General features: G+C 55.0%; 2 protein-coding genes across 2 annotated transcripts in view; both read right to left on the minus strand.

The window, feature by feature from the left end:
• LOC138727006 (protocadherin beta-15-like) overlaps positions 1–23,258 on the minus strand; it is a 52,424-nt gene that overhangs the window by 4,029 nt on the left and 25,137 nt on the right. The gene's annotated exons all lie outside the window — the stretch shown is intronic.
• Positions 10,945–13,386, minus strand: LOC138727213 (protocadherin beta-15-like). The gene has a single exon (XM_069869502.1). It carries the CDS (start codon positions 13,384–13,386, stop codon positions 10,945–10,947), a length of 2,442 nt encoding a protein of 813 aa, XP_069725603.1.

Consider the following 23,258-nt stretch of genomic DNA (forward strand, 5'->3'; position numbering starts at 1 on the left):
TATTTCCCTTCGTATTGAGAAGCAGTAACGCTCTCATAGTCATGCACGGAGTCTCAGAGCTATCAACATGCAACACAGTCCTCGTCCTCCGTCCATGTCACAATTACACAACACTTATATAAATAAAACAATGCGGAAGAGGAGAATGGGTTTGCTCTCTCACAGAGAAAACTTGTTCTTCCCTGGTCCTTTTTTCGGTGTTTTCCCTGGGAGGACGCTGGCCAGGGACGACAGACACGCTCGCCTTTCCCCTCGTTTACGGAGTGGGGAGCTAAGGATTTGGATCAGAATTGCCATGGAGCTCCTTCCCCCTGTTTGCAGTGCAAGCTGCTTCCGCACGTCTGCGAGCCGTGTCTGCGGAGATGGGAGCTCTGTCCTGCAAGAACGGACAGCGCAGGCTGTCATTTGGGCGTTGGAGGGAGGCAAGAAAGAGGGGCTGAAAGGACCCGTGGGACACTGCTGCATGGAGGATGTTACTCTCCTCTATCAAGAGACAGAGGAGGTGGAACCAGGAAGTGGGGACGTTAGTTCCCTCTCGTCCTTAACTTCGATGGTTTTGAGAACCTGGTCGAGGTGCAGCTGCCCTCCTCCTTTGCGCTGATACACTTGATCTAAGGGCAACACTGAGAACTGGGTGCCCAAGACCCCCATAAGTCAGTACTTGGGGAGCAGCTGAGCATTAACAGATCCTCCTGGGACGCCCCCACCAGCGGCTCTCAGACCGTCTCCGCCCTCTCCTCCCGACCCTGGGGCTCCTCCACCCACAGAACCACAACACCGAGACTCCCCACGTGAGCGACACCCCGAGCCCCCCGCGCTGCTCCCTCCCCGCTCCCCGCCTCGCCCCGGCCCGGGCAGGTCCCTCACCTCTGCAGCCCGGTCGCCGTCGTCGCCGAGGTTGGCCGCCTCCGTGGAGCAGAGCGAGCTCCGCTGCTCGGCCGGGCCGGGGGGCAGCCCGGCGGGGAAGCAGGGCAGGAGGGGCCCGAGGAAGCGCAAGTCGCCGTCGAGGCTGCCGGCGGCGAAGCAGACGTCGTAGACGGAGCTGCGGGGCAGGGAGCCCGCGCTGCTCGGCGGGGCGGACTGCGGGAAGGCGGGCAAGCTCTCGGCCGCGCTGCGCCGGGCCCGCCGCACCTTGGCCGCCACGGCGGCCCCCGCCGTGGCCAGGAAGAGGGCGGACACGCAGGCCAGGCAGACGGTGAGGGAGAGGGTGAGCGGCCCCTCGGGCTCGGCGGCCGGCGCCTCCTCGGCGCCCCGCAGATGGGCGTCGGAGAAGCCGCCGACCAGGGCGATGCCGAGGGTGGCGGTGGCGGAGCGCGGCGGCCGCCCGCGGTCTCGCACCAGCACGACGAGCCTGTGCCGGGGCGCGTCCCGCTCCGCCACGGCCCGCGCCGTGCGCACCTCGCCGCTGTGCGGCCCCACGCGGAACAGCCCCGGCTCCGTCGCCTTCCACAGCTCGTACGACAGCCACGCGTTCTGCCCCGCGTCCGCGTCCACCGCCACCACCTTGGCCACCAGGTACCCGGCCTCGGCCGAGCGCGGCACCAGCTCGCCCGCCGCCGCGCCGCTGCTCTCGGCGGGCGGGTGCAGCACCACGGGCGCGTTGTCGTTCTCGTCGCGCACCACCACGCGCAGCACCGCCTGGGCGCTCAGCGGCGGCGAGCCGCCGTCGGCAGCGCGCACCGCCACCTCCAAGGCGCGCACCTGCTCGTAGTCCAGCGGCCGCAGCAGGAAAACGGCGCCGCTCTCGGCGTTCACCGACACCGCGGGCTGCTCCGCGCCCTCCTGCCGCACCAGCGCGTATCTCACGCGCCCGTTCGCTCCCGCGTCGGCGTCCGTGGCGCTCACGCTGCCGATGCGGACCATGGGGCCCTCGTTCTCCGACACCGACGCCGTGTAAACCGCCTGCGTGAACTCGGGCGCGTTGTCGTTCACGTCCGACACCTGCACCCGCAGGCTCGCCCGGGAGCTCAGCCGCCTCCTGCCCCGGTCCGCGGCTCTCACCGTCACGTTATACTCTGCCGCCCGCTCCCTGTCCAGCGCCGCCGTCGTCCTCAGCTCGTAGTACTCATCCCCGCCGCCCGTCAGCATGAAGGGCGAGTCCCCGTCGATGGAGCACTCAGTCCTGCCGTTGTCGCTGGAGTCGCGGTCCCGCACGCTCAACAGGGCCACCACGGTGCGGGGCGGCGCGTCCTCGGGAATGGAGACCGACTGGGAGGTGAGCGTTATCTCCGGGGCGTTGTCGTTCACGTCCAGCACCTCCACCTGCACTTTGCAGTGCGCAGACAGACCCCCGCCGTCGGTGGCTCTCACCACCAAGTCGTGGTGCTTCCCTTCCTCGAAGTCGACGTTGCCCGCCACTCGGATCTCCCCGGTGTCAGGGTTCAGCTGGAAGAGCTGCCGGGACCTCTCCGATATCTGGGTGAATCTGTATCGCACTTTCCCGTTGGACCCTTCGTCGGGATCCGCGGCCGCGACTCTGACCACCAGCTGCCCCGGGGGGCTGTTCTCGGCCAGTTGCACCTCGTAGACCTCCCGACTGAAGACCGGGGTGTTGTCATTGGCATCCAGCACCACGATCCGCACCTGTGTGGTTCCCGACCTGGGCGGGGAGCCCCCATCGCTAGCGGTGAGGAGAAGATTCAGTTGAGGCTGTTCTTCCCGGTCCAGCTGACGCTCTAGGACGAGCTCTGCGTATTTTGTTCCACCTTTACCGATTCCGATATCGAGGGAGAAATGCGAATTGGACTCGAGGCTGTAGTTCTGCAAACCGTTCTGGCCCACGTCCTTGTCCCTGGCACTTTGCAGAGGGAAACGGGACCCAGGAGATGTCGTTTCCAGAATCTCTAAAACCACCTCCTTCTCCGGGAAGACGGGGGAGTTGTCGTTCACGTCAAGAACCTCCAACTCCCCTCGGATCAGCTCCAACGGATTTTCAAAGACTATCTTAAAGAAGACGGTGCAGGTATCGCTCTGCGGACACATCTGCTCTCGGTCCAGAGACTCCTTTGCCGTCAGCACTCCCGTGTTTCGATTGAGGTGGAAAAGCCGCTCGTTCCCCTCGGACACAACGCGCGCCTTGCGAGCCGCCAGCTGGCTCGGAGAAAGCCCCAGGTCCTCTGCAATATTGCCCACAAACGACTCCCTCTCCATCTCCTCCGCCAGGGAATAGCGGAGGGGTTCGGCCCTGCTCTGACACACGCAAACGCACACAAGCAACAAGATCACTCGCCTCTGCCGCTCTCCGCTCCGTCTCCCGCTCGCTCGCACTCGCCACAGAAGCCATTCCCCGTCCTCCGTCGTTCCCAGCATCGTCCAGCGGCGCCCGAGGCGGATTTGGTCAACAATCCCGGGCTGAGGGGCCTGAAAGCCCCCGAGCTCCCCGACTCCGTGTGCCGCCGCCCTTCCCGAGCGGCTCCCGCGGCTCTTTCTCTCCGCCGGTGCCTGCAAAGCCGGGGCGGGCACAGGAACCCGCCGGTTCGCGGCCAACACCCCCACCCAGCGTCGCACGGGGGAATATTTCCTCTGCTGCTCAGCCGCGGCAGAGCCGCCAGCCCGGCCTTTGCTGCTGGAGGCTGCGCTCCCCGTGCCCACCGGAGCCAAAAGGCGCAGTGGGAACGCTCTCTCTTTGCTAGGAAGCAGCTCCCTCCCCGCAGACAGAGCGCCGCTCTGGGCAGCACTGCCCGGCTCCTAAACGCCAGCTCCTCATCCGCAGCTCGAGCACTTTGAGGGCTTGTTCGTCCTCTTCTCCGCTTGTTCATCAGCACAGGACCCTTAGCGGGTGGGGCGGGTCCAAGCAGCACCTCTATAGGATGTGAGAGCTGGTGCCAGAGGAGAAAGGTTCCCTGAAAAATGCTTCCCCATCACTCTCGCTCAACACCACTCGAGAATGACGCTGCTGCTCTAGGAGATCAAACCCGAAGTCCTGCACTTGGGGAAGGATTCACGGACACAGCGATTATACATAAAATGCAAGGAATCAAAGAGGAAAGGTCACAAATTAAACCCCCAGGTACACTAACGATCAGGAGCTAGTGGTGAGAAGGGCAAAGCGCAGTGATATAAAGAACACTGAGCTGAGGGGACATCAAATGCGCCATTCCATCTCAAGAGGTTCAACCAGAAACTTTGTAAGAGAGAAGGCAAGGGGGGAAAATATTATCCTGGTTTATCAGAAAGGCTTTCACAGAAAAGTGCAAATGGATTGCGAGGTGTTCGAGCGCTATTATAGGAATAAGCAAAGCTTATTATGGGATGATTAAAGGTAGGATCAAATTCGGTAAAAGGGAAAGGTTAAGAGTGGACCTGGGATGAAATACCGTGGGGAAACCGAGGGGAGATGGCAGAGCGAGGCGTCCCGAGCCGGCCGGGAAGTGTGAGCCAAGATCCGTGCTGAGACTGGAGAAAAACCCCAAGGTCAGGCACCAACCGCCAGTCCTGCCGATCGACTTCGCCCGCGGCTTCTCTCGCCGACCCCGAGGCGAGATCCGGCAAGTGCACACGCAACGCACGGAGATGCACACAGCTGCCCCCACGAGCACTCTGCAGAACTCAAAGCCTCTTTAAAGGAACACCTGGAGTTTCCACGCAGACAATTAATCCCCCTCCTCCTGAAGCTGCTGAAGAAGGGCTACTGCTTTGCTGAGTCGCGGGGTGGAGGTGATCGAGACGAGGTCTGGTGGCCACTCCATATCAGCGGCCACATCAAAGACCATGTGTGCAGCGAGTATGAGTAGGGGAGAATGATCTAATCATTATGTCTTTGCCACCCGTTTGCCTGACGGGATGACCAAGCTGGCCCTGGGTCACTGCCTTCCACACATCACATATAGCAGAGTTACTCCATAGACACAGAACAAAGACTCGGAGGTGATCCTCAAAGCATATGTATTAAGAAGATTTGTGAATAAAAAAATCAATGTATTGTACTTGAATGGCTTATAAATGTAGAAACTATATGCTTTGTGTCTTGGAAATGGTCTGGTGTATGATTCTAGATTTTTTCAGGTCCCTACACGATGGTGGGGATTGCTCCGGCAGCGGGACTGGAGCAACCCACTGTGTCCCTTACTGGTGGTGCGACTGATGGAAAGTAAAGAAGATACGGAACAAGACCGAGTTATACCCCAGAAGTTCTCACTCCAGAACAGACTATAGTATAATGAGAGGAATGGGTCATAATAGGAGCTCCCTCTCAGCTGGTCTGAAACCCCCACAGACGTTGACGTCCTAGGAACACCGGAGCACCTGCAACTCGCAGCAACTTAGTGGAAACTGAACTCTTGACAAGCCATAAAGTCCCTCACAAACCCTTAGAGGATATTAATATTGGTCAAGAATTAAGCTTATAGTCATGATTTAGAATTGTAACATTACAGGTAATAAGCTAACTGTTTAAGTGCAGTTCTGAGTCCTACTCTGTCTCCGTCGGGATGTGACAACAATGAATGTGCTTTCACAGCTCTCTACACTTAAAGTCTACAAGCATGCAATGTCACTGTGTCAAAAGTCAAGCAAGCAGAGAAGACCAGGTGAGCCCAAAAGGGAACTCCTCATGGACTTCAAGGGGAGAAATGAATTGTGTCACCTCTGGAAACAAGGTCAGGCTTTGTAGGAAGATCACAGAGTTGATGCCCCACACCTGCAGGTATTTCAGAGCCATTTCATAGAATCATAGGATCACTAGGTTGGAAAAGACCCACTGGGTCATCGAGTCCAACCATTCCTATCAAACACTAAATCATGCCCCTCAGCACCTCATCCATCCATGCATTAAACACCTCCAGGGAAGGTGACTCAACCACCTCCCTGGGCAGCCTGTTCCAGCGCCCAATGACCCTTTCTGGGACAAATTTTTTCCTAACATCCAGCGTAAACCTCCCCTGACAGAACTTGAGGCCATTCACTCTTGTCCTGGCCCCTGTCACTTGGGAGAAGAGCCCAGCTCCCTCCTTTCTACAACCTCCCTTTAGGTAGTTGTAGAGAGCAATGAGGTCTCCCCTTAGCCTCCTCTTCTCCAGGCTAAACAACCCCAGCTCTCTCAGCCGCTCCTCATAAGGCCTGTTCTCCAGCCCCTTCACCAGCTTTGTGGCTCTTCTCTGGACTCACTCCAGAGCCTCAACATGCTTCTTCTGGTGAGGGGCCCAGAACTGAACACAGGATTCGAGGAGCGGTCTCACCAGTGCTGAGTACAGAGGGAGAAGAACCTCCCTGGACCTGCTCGTGTTGCTGTTTCTGATCCAAGCCAAGATGCCATTGGCCTTCTTGGCCACCTGGGCCACTGCTGGCTCATGTCCAGTCGCTGTCAACCAAGACCCCCAGGTCCTTCTCCTCCAGGCAGTTTCCAGCCAGATTTTTCCTTGTCTGGAGCTGCACAGGGTTGTTGTGCCCCAAGTGCAGGACCCGGCATTTGGCCTTGTTAAACCTCATGCCATTCGACTCTGCCCAGCGGTCCAGCCTGTTCAGATCCCTTTGGAGCCTCCCTACCCTCCAGCAGATCAACACTTCCACCCAGCTTAGTGGCATCCGCAAACTTGCTAAAGGAGCACTCAATGCCTTCATCCAGGTCATTGATAAAGACATTGAACAGGGCTGGACCCAGCACCGAGCCCTGGGGACACCACTTGTAACTGGCCTCCAGCTGGAGTTAACTCCATTTCCCACCACTCTCTGGGCCCGGACCTCCAACCAGTTTTCCAGGAGACTTTTTGCCTGTCCAGGCCAGAGGTGACAGTTTCCAAAGCAGAATGCTGTGAGAAACTGTGTCAAAGGCTTTACTGAAGTCCAGGAAGATACATCCACAGCCTTTCTTGTCCAGTAGTCGAGTCACTTTATCATAGAAGGCGATCAGGTTAGTTTGGCAAGACCTGCCTTTTGTGAACCCATGTTGACTGGGCCTCATCACCCGGTTCTCTTGCATGTGCTTCATGATAGCACTCAAGATCACCTGTTCCATGACTTTCCATGGCACTGAGGTCAGACTGACAGGCCTGTAGTTCCCTGGATCCTCCCTGTGACCCTTCTTGTAGATGGGCACAACATCAGCCAGCCTCCAGTCCAGTGGAACTTCCCCAGTCTTCCAGGACTGCTGGAAGATGATGGAAAGGGTTTCGGCCAGCACATCTGCCAGCTCCTTCAATACCCTTGGGTGGATCCCATCTGACCCCATAGACTTGTGCGTGTCTAGCTGGGCAAGCAAGGCTCTAACCACCTCCTCTTGGATCATGGGAGCTTTGTTCTGATCCTCTAACTCCTGGGTTTGTACACAGAGGGAACAACTTCCCTTACTATTAAAGACTGAGGCAAAGAAGTACCTCAGCCTTGTCCTCATCCACTGTCATTGTTATTCCTTCTGCATCCAATAGAGATTGTATATTCTCTCTAGTCTTCCTTTTATTGTTAATATATTTATAGAAAGATTTTTTATTATCTTTCACAGACTTGTCCAATCTGATTTCTAGGTGGGCCTTAGCCCTCTTGATTTTTTTCCTGCGTGATCTCACTTCCTTCCTGTAGTCCACCCAAGATGCCTGTCCCTTCTTCCAAAGCTCAGAGACATTTCTGTTCTTTTTGGTATCTCTCAAGATCTCCCTACTCAACCAAGCTGTTTCTTTCCCCCGGCTGACTCTTTTTCTGGAACACGGAGGTGGCTTTCTCCTGAGTTTCTAGGATTTCCTTTTGGAAGAGCGCCCAGCCTTCATGGGCTCCCTTGCCCTTAAGGACTGTCTCCCATGGGACTTTGCCAACCAGCCTTCTGAACAGTCTGAAGTCTACCCTTTGGAAGTTTAATGAGACTGTCCTGCTAATCCCCCTCCTCATCTCACCTAGAACTGAAAACCCTACCATCTCGTGATCGCTTTGACCCAGGCACATCCCCCACAAGGCCTTCTCTGTTTATGAACAGCAGGTCCAGGAGGGCACCTTCCCTTGTCGGTTCACTCACCAGTTGTGTGAGGAAGTTACCTTCCACACACTCCAGAAACCTCCTAGACTGCTTCCTTTCTGCTGTATTGTACTTCCAGCAGATATCTGGAAGACTGAAGTCTCCCACGAGGACAAGAGGCAGCGATCTAGAGATTAACCCCAGTTGTTTATAGAAGAGCTCATCAGCTGCTTCTTCTTGGCTGGGTGGTCTGTAACAGACTCCCAACACAATATCTACCTTCTTGTGGGCTTCTCTGATTTTAACACACAGGCACTAGATCTTGTCATCACCATACTCGACCTCGAGCGTATCAAAGCACTCTCTAACATAGAGGGCTACCCCACCTCCTCTCCTACCCTTCCTGTCCCACATGAAGAGTTTATACCCCAGCACAGCTGCACTCCAGTTATACGAGTCATACCACCACGCTTCCATGATGGCAACAACACCGTAGTCTCCTTGCCCTACGACAGCTTCCAACTCTTCCTTCTTATTACCCATGCTGCATGAATTGGTGAAAATGCACCTCAGCTGGGCTGGCAAACCTTCAGCCCTCATAAAGGGAATAGAGTTCATTCCCAATTGACTGGTCCTTGGAATAGTTAACGCCAGAGTGCCAGTTTCATCTTTTGAACAACGCCATTCGTAATATTTTTTAACATTTGGTCAGCCCTGAAGTGTTCAGGAAGTTGGACTAAGATGATCCTTGTAGATCCCTTACAACTAAAGTATTCCACTCTATTCTATTCCATTCCAACCTCTTCCATCTCAACACCGTTACTGCTGATGTATTTCCAAGGAAATCCCTATTTAATCCCTTTAAATACCAAGAATGATGAGTAGAATTGCTCCAGGCAGGACTACAGCCATACAGATCATGGTCATAGAAAAGAAACAGTGTCCCCACTTCAGTCATTCAAGCCCTTTTAGGACCTTCCTGCAAATAAACATTTTCTAGTGTCACAGTAAACGACATTCACATGCAGATTTCTTGCTCTTAGGTGACTTTCTCACCAGCAGCAGCAAGTCGGTGCTGCCTGCAGGCTCCACGGTTACAGTGAGTTGAGTTAACCCTTCTGCAAAGGATTTTGCAACACCAAAAGGGCTGTCAAGCATTGGCACAGGCTGCCCAGGGAAGTGGCTGAGGCACCGTCCCTGGACATGGCCCTGGGTGGACGTAAGGACATATGTAGTGGTGGAATTGGTCATGTTAGGTTAACGATTGGAATCTTTGCTTTCTAGGATCTTTTCCAACCTAAATGATTCTATGAATATACACAGGTTAAATGGACAATAAACTATTTACTATTCACTGTACAATGGTCTTCACTACAGCAGCCTGCCCTCAGGACTAAACGGTTTTCTCAGACCCTTGGCAGAAGGGATGGCTGTAGTCCTCTCATTTCCCTCTTCCTGGTAGCAGTTTTTCATCACCAAATACCCACATCCTGACACTCTCCCAAATACTGCCCCAAAGGAACAACTATGCTCCTTTTGTGCCATCCATCTTCTGAAACTCCTACGCCTTAAGCACCACAAACAATTTGTGCTCCAAAACCTCACCAGTGCCAATACAAAACAGAGCAGTCAGGAAAGTTGGGAATGTCACTCCAAAAGGTCATGGCTATGCAGAGCCCTTTGCACACCCAGGGCTTCTGTTGGGGAGGGACATGGTTCCCCTGACCTGGATCTAATGGGACCCTGTCACAGCCAGAAGCTCAGTGCCCTGAAGACCCAAAGAGGCTTGACAACAAATCATTGCTCCACACAGGTTCCCTCAATGCTCTCTCAGGCATGTCTCCAAATAGAAGAAATGGACCCAATCAACCTTACATCAGCCAAGGGACAACAGGAGAAAACGCTGCTCAGCCTTTGAAAAACATTCACAGAGCTTTCCCAGAAGGAACACCTCTACCAAGACCCCAGTCTCCATACAGGCATTCAGGTGTTCTCTTTATTTCACTTTTGCACACAACAATAACCTGGTTTACAATGGTGAAAATTATAACTGCAGCACAAAACAGTGGGAGGGCTTCTAAGCATTTCATGTCAGCTAAACTATCCATTATTAGAGAGGGGTGACAGTCCTTCTTCAAAGGAATCAGCAATACAGCGGTCAAACACAGTTCACAAATTAGAAGGAGAAAGGGCAAAACAAAAATGCAAATGCTATAACACAAATCCAGGAAAACAGATCAGATCTGCTTTCAGAGGACAGCAGTGAAGCTGGTGAAAGGTCTGAAAGGAATGTCCTGTAGAAGCATATAAGGACTTTAGCTTTACCATTCTGTTCCATACCTACAATGCCATGCTAGGTATTTCCAGGGCAATCCCAAGGAAGCAGCCCACGCACACCCCTCTTATGGGTCAAAGGAAGATCTCATGCACTTTACTGCTCTTCACTACATGAGATGAGACAGCATTACTTAGAGGCTTGACATCTCACTCTTGCCTGCAGAGCTGGAATCCTGTGCATGGCAATGTGTCCATGGGAGCACCCTCCTGCCTCCCTCAGCAGCCTTTGTGAGGCGTGTGCAGTCACACTATGGCTGGACAGAAAGACAGAGACACCAGAAGGCAAAATACACAGAGTCCATGCATCTCAGACAGAGGCATTGAGAACCCAGAGCAGAAACAGCTCCATGCATGCATCACCTTGTAACACAACACCTTGCCATTACATTACGGCACAGAAAGAGATCCATGAACTTGGCCAACAGCAAGTGATAGAAGAACTACGGTGGTAGCAAAGGAATGAAACCCACTCTGAAAGCATCTAAGATGCCTTTAATAGAGTTGAACAATTATATCATCATAATAAAGGAGACTTAAGTTTATTTTGGGGCTTTTTCTGGTGTTTTGGAGGAAGAGACAACTTTTCTTCTGGTTTCGGCAACTTCAGGGCAGGAAAAATGATGCTAAATGTAAAGGCAGATTAACTCTAGGGAAGCCATTGCCACAAGTTATAGCCTGGACCATTTCCTATCACAAGGCTCGAAGCCTCTGGCTGTGCTGACTCCATCCTAGTTAAAGGAAAGACTATTGAACTCTTCCCCAGAGAACATCCCTATGTTCTCTGGTAGCACATCCTCAGTGGTGAGAGGACCATGGGGAAAATCCTGTTCACCATCAGTGTCCCCGCCCAGGGCACAGTGCTGTGGTGGCAGACTGGGCAGGATGGGCTTCAGGAACTTGAACTCGCTGTTGCCCGAACCCGTTGTGAGGTTGATCTCATAGCAATAGGGATGGGGCAGGGTCCCTGCAGAGGCTGCATCAGCCAGGCTGCTCGGAAAGTTGCTGGCAGCATAAAGAACATGCCCATCCTTCAGCTCCTTTCTCTTGCACACTTTGCAAGCGATGAAGGTTACCATGGACACGAGGAAGAGCAATGAGACAAAGACCAGGGAAATGATTAAATAGAATGTCAGAGAGTCTTCTTCATCCTCCATGTCCAGGCTGCTGTGTGGTAGTTGGACATCTGAGAAGTCATTGAGTAGGAGTGCACTCAGTGCTGCTGTGGCCGACAGTGGTGGTCGCCCGTTGTCCCGCACCAGGATGATGAGCTTCTGCTTCACGGTGTCTCTCTCCGTCACTGGCCTCCTCAGATGCACCTCCCCACTATGGGCACCCACCACAAACAGACCGGGGTCAGTGGCCTTCAGCAGGTGGTATGAGAGCCATGAGTTCTGCCCAGAGTCGGCATCAACAGCCACCACTTTGGTGACCAGGTACCCCGCCTCAGCTGACATGGGCACCAGCTCGCTGGATGCTGGGCTGCTGTCCTGGGCTGGATGCAGCACCAGTGGGGCATTGTCATTCTCATCCACCACAACAACGCGGACAGTGACGTTGGCCCTGAGGGGAGGAGATCCTGCATCAGAGGCAATCACCAAGACCTCAATCTGCTTCAGCTGCTCATAGTCCAGAGGCCGCAGCACAAATACGTGCCCATTCTCAGAGTTCACAGAAATGCAGGAACAGGGTGGCTGCTCTGTGCGTTGAGCTGGTGCCAGGGAATAGGTCACCTTGGCGTTGGGTCCTACGTCAGCATCTGCGGCATGGATGGTTCCAACCAGCATGGTGGGAATATTATTCTCACGCACATACATGGTATATGATGTCTGGTTGAAGACAGGTGCATTGTCGTTGACATCAGAGATGTCCACCGTGAAGGTCTGGGTGGTGGTGAGAGAAGGTGAACCCGCGTCTGCTGCTGTGACAGTTACAATGTACCGTGCCATTTCCTCCCGGTCCAGTGAGCTCACAGTCACCAGCTCATAGTAATTCTTATAGGCTGGCCGCAGGGAGAATGACAGCTGGCCCTCGAGGGCACAGATGATCTTTCCGTTGGCTCCAGCATCACGGTCCCTGACAGTGAAGAAGGCAACCACTGTCCCAGGTAATGCGTTCTCAGGGAGGGGGCTGCTGAAGGAACTCACCACCAGCTCTGGTGCATTGTCATTCACATCCAGCACCTCCACCAATACCTTGCAGATTGCTGAGAGGCCCCCACCATCTGTAGCCTGCACTCTGAGCTCGTGTTTCTGTGCTGTCTCAAAGTCCAGAGGCTTTCTGAGTTTAATTTCACCGCTCTTGGCATCAATAACAAACAGTGTTTCACTCTGGCCAACCTCTTGGCGGAACTGGTAGAAAATTTCACCATTAGAACTTGCATCCAGATCAGTTGCCACCACGCTCAGAACCACCGTGCCCTCAGGGGCATTTTCCAAAACCTGACCGACATACAGCTCCTGTGTGAAGACGGGAGCGTTGTCATTTGCATCTAGTATGACAATGCGGATTTCGGTGGTCCCACTCCTCGGGGGAGAGCCCCCGTCCATAGCAATGAGACTGAAACTCATCTCTGCCTGCTCCTCCCTGTCTAGAGGCTTTTCCAAAACCAATTCCACATATTGATCGTCGTCATTCCGACTCCCAAAGGAGACACTAAAGTACTCGTTCTCGGGAGAGATGCTGTAACCCTGAATACTGTTGCTGCCAATATCCAGGTCTCGTGCCCCCATTAGAGGGAAACGCGAGCCGGGGTTGCTGGTCTCAGGGATCCTAAGCGTGATCTGCTCGTCCGGGAAGCGGGGCGAGTGGTCGTTGACGTCCCGCACGGCCACCTCGATGCGGAAGAACTGCAGCGGGTCGGCCAGCAGCAGCTCCAAGGGCAGCGTGCAGGCGGGCGCCTGGGCGCACAGCTCCTCCCGGTCGAGCCTCTCGGCCACGACGAGGCGGCCGGTGGCGCGGTCCAAGCGCAAGCGCTGCCGGCCGTCCTCCGAGGCCAGGCGGGCGCGGCGAGCCGAGAGCTGCGCCGGGGCCAGCCCCGCGTCCTCGGCCACGTCGGCTACGAGCGAGCCGCTCGGCGCCTCCTCGGCTACGGAGTAGCGCAGGGGCTGGGAGCGAGCGTGCGGCAGCGAGAGGAGAGCAGAGAGACAAAGCACTTGCCTTGCGATCGCCATGGCGGGGCGGCGGGCGGGCTCCGGCGGGCGGCTCGGGCGCGCGGTCCTCGGCGGCGAGCGGCGCCCGGCAGCGGCGAGGGCGGCGGCGAGGGCGGCGGCGAGGGCGGGCGGGCTCCCTGGGGCCGAGTGCGGCTGGCGGCCCGGCAGCGGCTGGCCCGGGGCCCCGCTCGCCGCCGCTCGCCGCCGCCCGGCTGCGCTGCGCTGGGCAGGGCCGGGCCGGGCTCGGGCGCCTCCCCGCCCGCAGCCGCTCGGCGCCGCCTTGGCCGGGAGCTCCCCCCTGCGGGCCGCGGCGGGACTGCGCCTCCCGCCACCGCCACCGCGCTTCCCTCTCGCCGAGACACACGCTCCGCGCTCCGCTCGCCGCACCCGGCGGCCTTGCAAGGGCTCCAGAGGGCTTTGTGCTCAGCGACCGGGCTGAGCTCCTGCCCCGGGGGGAGGAGGCGGCGCCGCAGGGCTGGGAGATAAAAGGCAGCGAAGCACACAGGGAGGTCACTAATTAGAGCCCCGGATACGCAAACGCTAACGGTCCGGAGCTAACGGAGACAGCAGCAAAGCCCAGGGATCTAAGGACACGCAGCGATGGGACATTAAAGGCACCATTCAAATGTCACCTGCAAGAGGTTCAAGCCCCAAATTTGTAAAGCAGTTCCGTGGGGGAAGTTTATCCTATATTGATGGAGAGGTGGAGGGTGTGGGGAGCGCGGCCAGGCAGTGAGAGATGATAGGCAGGAAAACACACAGCGAAGTTACTAATTAGAGCCCCAGATACACAAACACCGACCAGCAGGAGCTAACGGAGTCAGCAGCAAAGCCCAGGGATCTAAGGACATGCAGCGATGGGACATTAAAGTCACCATTCAAGTTTCAACTGCAAGATGTTCTTCCTGAAACTTTGTAAACGCGAATGGGCCCAAAGAGATCATCCCACATTATCAGAAAGTGACTCAGTAGAAAGATTAAATTGTTTACGAGCCCTTTGACAGGGAGTCTAGGAATAGGCAAAGCCTGTTGTGGGGTGAATAAAAACAGATCATTTTCATTCAAGGGAGGACACAAGAGAGTACTTGGAGATGCAGTTGTGGGGAAATGGAGGTAGAAGAGGAGAGCGAGAGGTCTAAGGACATTCAGCGATGGGACATTAAAGGCACCACCTTGAAGAGGTTCAAACAAAATCTTTGTAAACTAGAAGGTGGTACAATCATTGCATTGGATGAACAAAAAGGGTCTCATAGGAATAAGTAACTTTCTACAGGAATCGATTGAAATTGTTTCCTCCGATTCCAGCGAGACCGGTCGAAGGCGCTTTGAGCAGCATCTCTCGGTCCTCTACTTCCCACAGAAAATCGCCATTCACCTTGCTCCGCCTTCTAAGAATGTCCTGCTTCTAAGTCGCTCTGATTTTCCCTGCATCATATCAACTCCAAAATGCACGGGTTGATTCTCGAAATTCTGCTTGGACTAGTGATCTTCCACAAACCCGAGGGAATTGCAAGGATTTTTTTATTGCGTTCTTTTATATCAGGCATTTGATTGTTTAAATGTGCGAGCGACAGGAAATATCACATACACTTCACAGCTCATTATCGATTAAGTAAGGGAGAAGAAAACAGAAAGCTACGCTACACCCTGTCCTCTACAGTGCCTCAAGCTGAGTGTAAAAGCCTGTTTCACTGTAAAACCACAAACAGCACTTTCAATTCTCTACTACTTCATACTCAACAAGGCCGAAATGCTACCTTGCACTTTTCCTTATAAGAGAAAACGAATACATTGCTCAGAACCAGCGAACTCTTGGTCAAATGTGCGCAGAGTGCCAGTGTCAGTCCTTTCTAATTAAATCGGTTTTAACGGAGTGCAGAGACTGGAGACACGATTACAGAACGCTCTCAGAAGAAACATAAATACAGAAAAGGTGATGTAGGAAAAAGCTATCTTGAAGATATGCTTCCAGGTTTCAGGATTTCCCTTAATATTTCGAACGCTCTCACAGTCATGCACGGAGTCTCGAATTTATCAACATGCAACACAGTCCTCGCCCTCCGTCCATGTCACAATTACACAACACTTATATAAATAAAACAATGCGGAAGAGGAGAATGGGTTTGCTCTCTCACAGAGAAACCTTGTTCTTCCCTGGTCCTTTTTTCGGTGTTTTCCCTGGGAGGACGCTGGCCAGGGACGACAGACACTCTCGCCTTTCCTCTCGTTTACTGAGTGGGGAGCCAAGGGTTTGGATCAGAATTGCCATGGAGCTCTTTCCCCCTCTTTGCAGTGCAAGCTGCTTCCGCACGTCTGCGAGCAGTGTCTGCGGAGATGGGAGCTCTGTCCTGCAAGAACGGAGAGCGCGGGTTGTCATTTGGCCGTGAAGTTAATCAGGCATCAGCGAGGGACTGAAAGGACCCGTCGGACACCGCTGTACGGAGAATGTTACTGTTCTCTTTCCAGAGACAGAGGAGGGTGAACCAGGAGGTGGGGACGTTAGTCCCCTCTCTTCCTTAACCTCGATGGTTTTGAGAACCTGGTCGAGGTGCAGCTGCCCTCCTCCTTTGCGCTGATACACTTGATCTAAGGGAAACCCTCAGAGCTGGATGCCCAAGACCCCCATAAGTCAGTACTTGGGGAGCAGCTGAGCCTTAACAGATCCTCCTGGGACGCCCACACCAGCAGCTCTCAGACCCTCTCCGCCCTCTCCTCCCGACCCTGGGGCTCCTCCACCCACAGAGCCACAACAACGAGACTCCCCACGTGAGCGACACCCCGAGCCCCCCGCGCTGCTCCCTCCCCGCTCCCCGCCTCGCCCCGGCCCGGGCAGGTCCCTCACCTCTGCAGCCCGGTCGCCGTCGTCGCCGAGGTTGGCCGCCTCCGTGGAGCAGAGCGAGCTCCGCTGCTCGGCCGGGCCGGGGGGCAGCCCGGCGGGGAAGCAGGGCAGGAGGGGCCCGAGGAAGCGCAAGTCGCCGTCGAGGCTGCCGGCGGCGAAGCAGACGTCGTAGACGGAGCTGCGGGGCAGGGAGCCCGCGCTGCTCGGCGGGGCGGACTGCGGGAAGGCGGGCAAGCTCTCGGCCGCGCTGCGCCGGGCCCGCCGCACCTTGGCCGCCACGGCGGCCCCCGCCGTGGCCAGGAAGAGGGCGGACACGCAGGCCAGGCAGACGGTGAGGGAGAGGGTGAGCGGCCCCTCGGGCTCGGCGGCCGGCGCCTCCTCGGCGCCCCGCAGATGGGCGTCGGAGAAGCCGCCGACCAGGGCGATGCCGAGGGTGGCGGTGGCGGAGCGCGGCGGCCGCCCGCGGTCTCGCACCAGCACGACGAGCCTGTGCCGGGGCGCGTCCCGCTCCGCCACGGCCCGCGCCGTGCGCACCTCGCCGCTGTGCGGCCCCACGCGGAACAGCCCCGGCTCCGTCGCCTTCCACAGCTCGTACGACAGCCACGCGTTCTGCCCCGCGTCCGCGTCCACCGCCACCACCTTGGCCACCAGGTACCCCGCCTCGGCCGAGCGCGGCACCAGCTCGCCCGCCGCCGCGCCGCTGCTCTCGGCGGGCGGGTGCAGCACCACGGGCGCGTTGTCGTTCTCGTCGCGCACCACCACGCGCAGCACCGCCTGGGCGCTCAGCGGCGGCGAGCCGCCGTCGGCAGCGCGCACCGCCACCTCCAAGGCGCGCACCTGCTCGTAGTCCAGCGGCCGCAGCAGGAAAACGGCGCCGCTCTCGGCGTTCACCGACACCGCGGGCTGCTCCGCGCCCTCCTGCCGCACCAGCGCGTATCTCACGCGCCCGTTCGCTCCCGCGTCGGCGTCCGTGGCGCTCACGCTGCCGATGCGGACCATGGGGCCCTCGTTCTCCGACACCGACGCCGTGTAAACCGCCTGCGTGAACTCGGGCGCGTTGTCGTTCACGTCCGACACCTGCACCCGCAGGCTCGCCCGGGAGCTCAGCCGCCTCCTGCCCCGGTCCGCGGCTCTCACCGTCACGTTATACTCTGCCGCCCGCTCCCTGTCCAGCGCCGCCGTCGTCCTCAGCTCGTAATACTCATCCCCGCCGCCCGTCAGCATGAAGGGCGAGTCCCCGTCGATGAAGCACTCCGTCCTGCCGTTGTCGCCGGAGTCGCGGTCCCGCACGCTCAACAGGGCCACCACGGTGCGGGGCGGCGCGTCCTCGGGAATGGAGACCGACTGGGAGGTGAGCGTTATCTCCGGGGCGTTGTCGTTCACGTCCAGCACCTCCACCTGCACTTTGCAGTGCGCAGACAGACCCCCGCCGTCGGTGGCTCTCACCGCCAACTCGTGATGCTTCCCTTCCTCGAAGTCGACGTTTCCCGCCACCCGGATCTCGCCGGTGTCAGGGTTCAGCTGGAAGAGCTGCCGGGACCTCTCCGATATCTGGGTGAATCTGTATCGCACTTTCCCGTAGGACCCTTCGTCGGAATCCGCGGCCGCGACTCTGACCACCAGCTGCCCCGGGGGGCTGTTCTCGGCCAGTTGCACCTCGTAGACCTCCCGACTGAAAACCGGGATGTTGTCATTGGCGTCTAGGACCACGATCCGCACCTGGACTGTGCCCGACCTTGGTGGTGAGCCCCCATCGCTAGCAGAGAGGAGTAAATTCAGTTGCGGCTTGTCTTCACGATCCAGTTGCTGTTCTAGGACAAGCTCCGCGTAATTTGCTCCACCTATCCTTTTTCCGATATCGAGGGAAAAATGCGAATTAGACTCGAGGCTGTAGTTCTGCAAACCGTTCTGGCCCACGTCCTTGTCCCTGGCGCTTTGCAAAGGGAAACGGGACCCAGGAGGTGTTGTTTCCACAATCTCTATAACCACCTCCTTCTCCGGGAAGACGGGGGAGTTGTCGTTCACGTCAAGAACCTCCAACTCCCCTCGGATGAGCTCCAAGGGATTTTCAAAGAATATCTTAAAGAAGACGGTGCAGGTATCGCTCTGCGGACACATCTCCTCTCGGTCCAGAGACTCCTTTGCCGTCAGCGCTCCCGTGTTTCGATTGAGGTGGAAAAGCCGCTCGTTCCCCTCGGACACAACGCGCGCCTTGCGAGCCGCCAGCTGGCTCGGAGAAAGCCCCAGGTCCTCTGCAATATTGCCCACAAACGACTCCCTCTCCATCTCCTCCGCCAGGGAATAGCGGAGGGGTTCGGCCCCGCTCTGACACACGCAAACGCACACAAGCAACAAGATCACTCGCCTCTGCCGCTCTCCGCTCCGTCTCCCACTCGCTCGCACTCGCCACAAAAGCCATTCCCCGTCCTCCGTCGTTCCCAGCATCGTCCAGCGGCGTCCGAGGCGGATTTGGTCAGCAATCCCGGGCTGAGGGGCCTGAAAGCCCCCGAGCTCCCCGACTCCGTGTGCCGCCGCCCTTCCCGAGCGGCTCCCGCGGCTCTTTCTCTCCGCCGGTGCCTGCAAAGCCGGGGCGGGCACAGGAACCCGCCAGTTCGCGGCCAACACCCCCACCCAGCGTCGCACGGGGGAATATTTCCTCTGCTGCTCAGCCGCGGCAGAGCCGCCAGCCCGGCCTTTGCTGCTGGAGGCTGCGCTCCCCGTGCCCACCGGAGCCAAAAGGCGCAGTGGGAACGCTCTCTCTTTGCTAGGAAGCAGCTCCCTCCCCGCAGACAGAGCGCCGCTCTGGGCAGCACTGCCCGGCTCCTAAACGCCAGCTCCTCATCCGCAGCTCGGGGTTTTCCTCTGAGTGGGCAGTGCAAGATCTGCCAGTTCCACGGGACACTTTGAGGGCTTGTTCCTCCTTTTCTCCGCTTGTTCATCAGCCCAGGACCCTTAGCGAGTCGGGCGGGTCCGAGAAGACCCTCTATGGGATATGAGACCTGATGCTAGAGGGGAAAGGTTCCCTAAAAAATGCTTCCCCATCACCTTCGCTCAACACCACTCGAGAATGACACTGCTGCTCTAGGAGATCAAACCCGAAGTCCTGCACTTGGGGAAGGATTCACGGACACAGCGATTAACATAAAATGCAAGGAATCAAAGAGGAGAGGTCACAAATTAAACCCCCAGTTACACAAACAATAACGGTCAGAAGGCGAGGTAGAAGACATTGTCCTTGATCTGTGATGATTATAGTGGATAATAGTGGTTCAGGAGTGGATCTGGGAGGCACCACCATGGGGAAACCGAGGGGAGGTGGGAGAGCAAGGGGTCCATTATGGTTTTGCTACTCAGAGGTGATCCTCAAAGAAGTATTAAGAAGATGTGTGAATAGAAATCATTGTATGTTGTATTTGGATGGCTTTTAAATGTAGTAACTATATGTTTTGTATGTTGGAAATGGCCAGATGTGTGATTTTGGAGTTCTTTGGGTCCGTACATTTTGGTGAGGGTTGCCCCTCACCACTGGTCCAGCTGCTCTCAAACAGACCACCCTCTCACACAAGTCCTACCCACCACATTGCTTCCTGGACGGCACCTCTGATGAGCACGTCAGGAAAGTCCGGCAGTGTGTTGAGGTCCTCCAATACAGGAGACAACATTTCCCCTCTCACATGGTAAAAACCATAATAAATCGTCTGGTTAGGAACTGCATCAGACACCTGGATGATCGAGATCAAATGATCCCAGAACAGCTGAGTTAGACCAAGAGGTGCTGGTTCCTCGGGGTCTCAGTGAGACTGAGAGAGACACAGACACTGTTTCAGATGTCAATCACACCTTCTTCATTGTCGCTCATGCTATCAGAGATCTCCAGAGATAATGCTCTGTCCCTGTAGATGAGGAGAACCCTGGGCAGACACTTCAGGCAGGGCTCCAGCCATGCACAGCAGCCATGCAGACCCCCGTCAAAGAAAAGAAAGATTGACCCCGTTTCAGTCATTCAAGCCATTTTAAGACTTCCATGCAAGAAAGTGATTCTACTCCTCACTTTGGCTGTCACATTAAAAGAAGTTTGTAGGTAGAGCTCTTGTTCACATGTGGCTTTCTCTCTAGCAGCAAGTGGGTGCTGCCTGCAGGTTCCATGGTTCCAGTGAGCTGCTGGCTGAGTTTCTCCTGCTGACCAGGGATTTTGGAGCACAACACAGCACAGCAAAGGCCTGTGCCTTTCCACATTAATTGGATAGTAGATCACTCAGTTCTCCATGTACAGTGGTCTTCTGCTCAGAATCACTTCATCAGACCAGGCTCAGGACTTATCTTCTTACGGGGGCCTTGCAGAAGGCACAGCTCCAGTCCTCTGCATTTCCTGACAGCAAAGCCTCCTCCTGGCTACAGTTTTCACCCACCAAATGCCCACCACCTGATGACGCAAAAGGAAGATGTCTGTTGTCTTTGTGATATCCACACCTCAAAACATTTAGCATCAAAACATTTGGTGTTGAAAAAAACAAACAGTTAACATCCACAACCAGAGGGGTCAGAAAAGTTGGAAATTTCACTCCTCAACCTTACTGATTTCCAGGGCCTTTGCACACCCAACACCACTGTTCGAGGAGGGACCAGGTCCCCCTGACCTGGATCTAACTTAGCCCTGTTACAGCCAGAAGCTCAGTGCTCGGATGAGCCACAGAGGCCTGACAACAAATCCCTGTTCCCACAACTTTCCTGAATGCTCTACCAAATGTGTCTCCAAACTGAAGAAATGCCCAGGCTCAACCTTAATTCAGCCAAGGGACAATAGAAGGAAAAAGGTTTTTGAAAAATATTGACAGAGCTTTCCCAGAATGAACATCCCCACAGACTACTGTCTCCACACAAGGCATTCACGTGTTCTCTTTATTTCACTTTTACACACAAAGCCGTCCCAGATTACAACAGTACAGTTCATAACTGCAGCACAACACTGTGAGAGGGTTTCCAAATACTCTCTGCCAGTCAAACATTTTCTTACTATACATGGGGTTACAGTCCTTCTTAAGAGGAATTGGCAAGACAATGCTCAAACACAGTTCACAAAGTAGAAAGAGAAAGGGCCAAAGGGAGAAAGCAAATGCTGTAACACAAACCCAGAAAATCATAGTGGGACAGCTTTCCACTACCATTAAGAAAGAAGCCTCTCTATTCAAAACAACAACGACAAGAGGAAACTCAATGGCCTGTTTCCAAGTTCATCTCCATGCTACTTTCATACAAAATCCTTTGAAGCAATTCCTGGTGCTTCCTCACTCTCCACACAAAGACAACTAACATGTTTTCACAACTCTACACTTACAGCCAACGAACAGGCAACGCCACTGTGGCAAAATCCAGTCAAGAGGGGCAGAAGTCCATCTGGGCCCTACAGGAATCTCATGGAGCTCAAGGTGGGAAATAAATTCTATCATCTCTGGAAGCAAGATCAGGCTTTGCAGGAAGATTGCAGACCTGTGGCTTGTGTATGCAGGGAGAACACATCATAGGCCAAAATTCAGTTAGAGGCAAAACAGGCCAGTGCTGTGTCGGACACCAAGATAAACTTTTTCAATATGTTTATAGTAGAACGCGGTCTAAGAAAAATTGGATTGATGCTTGTTGAAGATGTTCGCATAACCCTGGGCTGTCCAGTCCACTGAGGTGGAGGACCATGAGGGTGGGAACAGTGACTTTTCCTTCATGGATGCTGAAATTGTCAGAGATCAGCTGTATCAGCTGAATATTCTCAGGTGCATTTGCCCTGATGGGGGCCCTCACAGATATATTTCACAGATATATTTCCAAGGAAATCCCAATTTAATCCCTTTAAATGCTGAGAACGATGAGTAGAATTGCTCCAGGCAAGACTGCAGCCATACACAGCCTTCACACGGATCTTGGTCATAGAAAAGGAAGAGTGCCCCTGCTTCAGCCATTCAAGCGCTTCTAGGACCTTCCTGCAAATAAACAATTCTATTCCTCATTTCTGGTGCCATAGTAAAAGATGTTCACACACAGACTTCTTGCTATTAGGTGACATTCTCACCACCAGCAGCAAGCTGGTGTTGCCCCCAGGCACTGCGGTTACAGTGAGTTAAGTTAACCCTTCTGCAAAGGATTTTGCAACACTGAAAGGGCTGTCAAGCATTGGCACAGGCTGCCCAGGGAAGTGGCTGAGGCAACGTCCCTGGACATGGCCCTGGGTGGACATAAGGACATATGTAGTGGTGGAATTGGTTGTGTTAGGTTAATGGCCGGAATCTTTGCTCTCTAGGATCTTTTCCAACCTAAATGATTCTATGAATCTACACAGGTTAAATGGACAAGAAATCATTTACTATTCACTGTACAATGGTCTTCACTACAGCAGCCGGCCCTCAGGGCTAAACAGTTTTCTCAGACCATTGGCAGAAGGGATGGCTGTAGTCCTCTCATTTCCCTCTTCCTGGTAGCAGTTTTTCACCACAAAATGCCCATATCCTGACACTCTCCCAAATACTGCCCCAAGGGAACAACTATGCTCTTTTTGTGCCATCCATCTTCTGAAACCCCTACACCTTTAGTGCCACAGACAAACTGTGCTCCAACACCTCACCAGTGCCATCCCCAGACAGAGCAGACAGGACAGTTGGGAATTTCACTCACAAAGGTCACGGCTATGCAGAGTCCTTTGCACACCCAGGGCTTCTGTTAGGGGAGGGACAAGGTTCCCCTGACCTGGATATAATAGGGCCCTGTCACAGACAGAAACTCAGTGCCTTGAAGTCCCACAGAGGCTTTCCAACAAATCATTGCTCCACACAGGTTCCCTCAAGGCTCTATCGGGCATGTCTCCAAACAGAAGAAATGGACCCAATCAACCTTACATCAGCCAAGGGACAACAGGAGAAAACACTGCTCAGCCTTTGAAAAACATTCACAGAGCTTTCCCAGAAGGAACATCTCTACAAAGACCCCAGTCCCCATACAGGCATTCAGGTGTTCTCTCTTTTTCACTTTTGCACACAACAATATCCTGGTTTACAATGGTACAGTTGAT

This window comes from Phaenicophaeus curvirostris, chromosome 15, assembly GCF_032191515.1.
Source record: "Phaenicophaeus curvirostris isolate KB17595 chromosome 15, BPBGC_Pcur_1.0, whole genome shotgun sequence".
Taxonomy (NCBI): Eukaryota; Metazoa; Chordata; class Aves; order Cuculiformes; family Cuculidae; genus Phaenicophaeus; species Phaenicophaeus curvirostris.

Coding starts and splice junctions, on each gene's coding strand:
- LOC138727213 (XM_069869502.1), bottom strand. CDS start 13,386: ATGGCGATCGCAAGGCAAGTGCTTTGTCTCTCTGCTCTCCTCTCGCTG.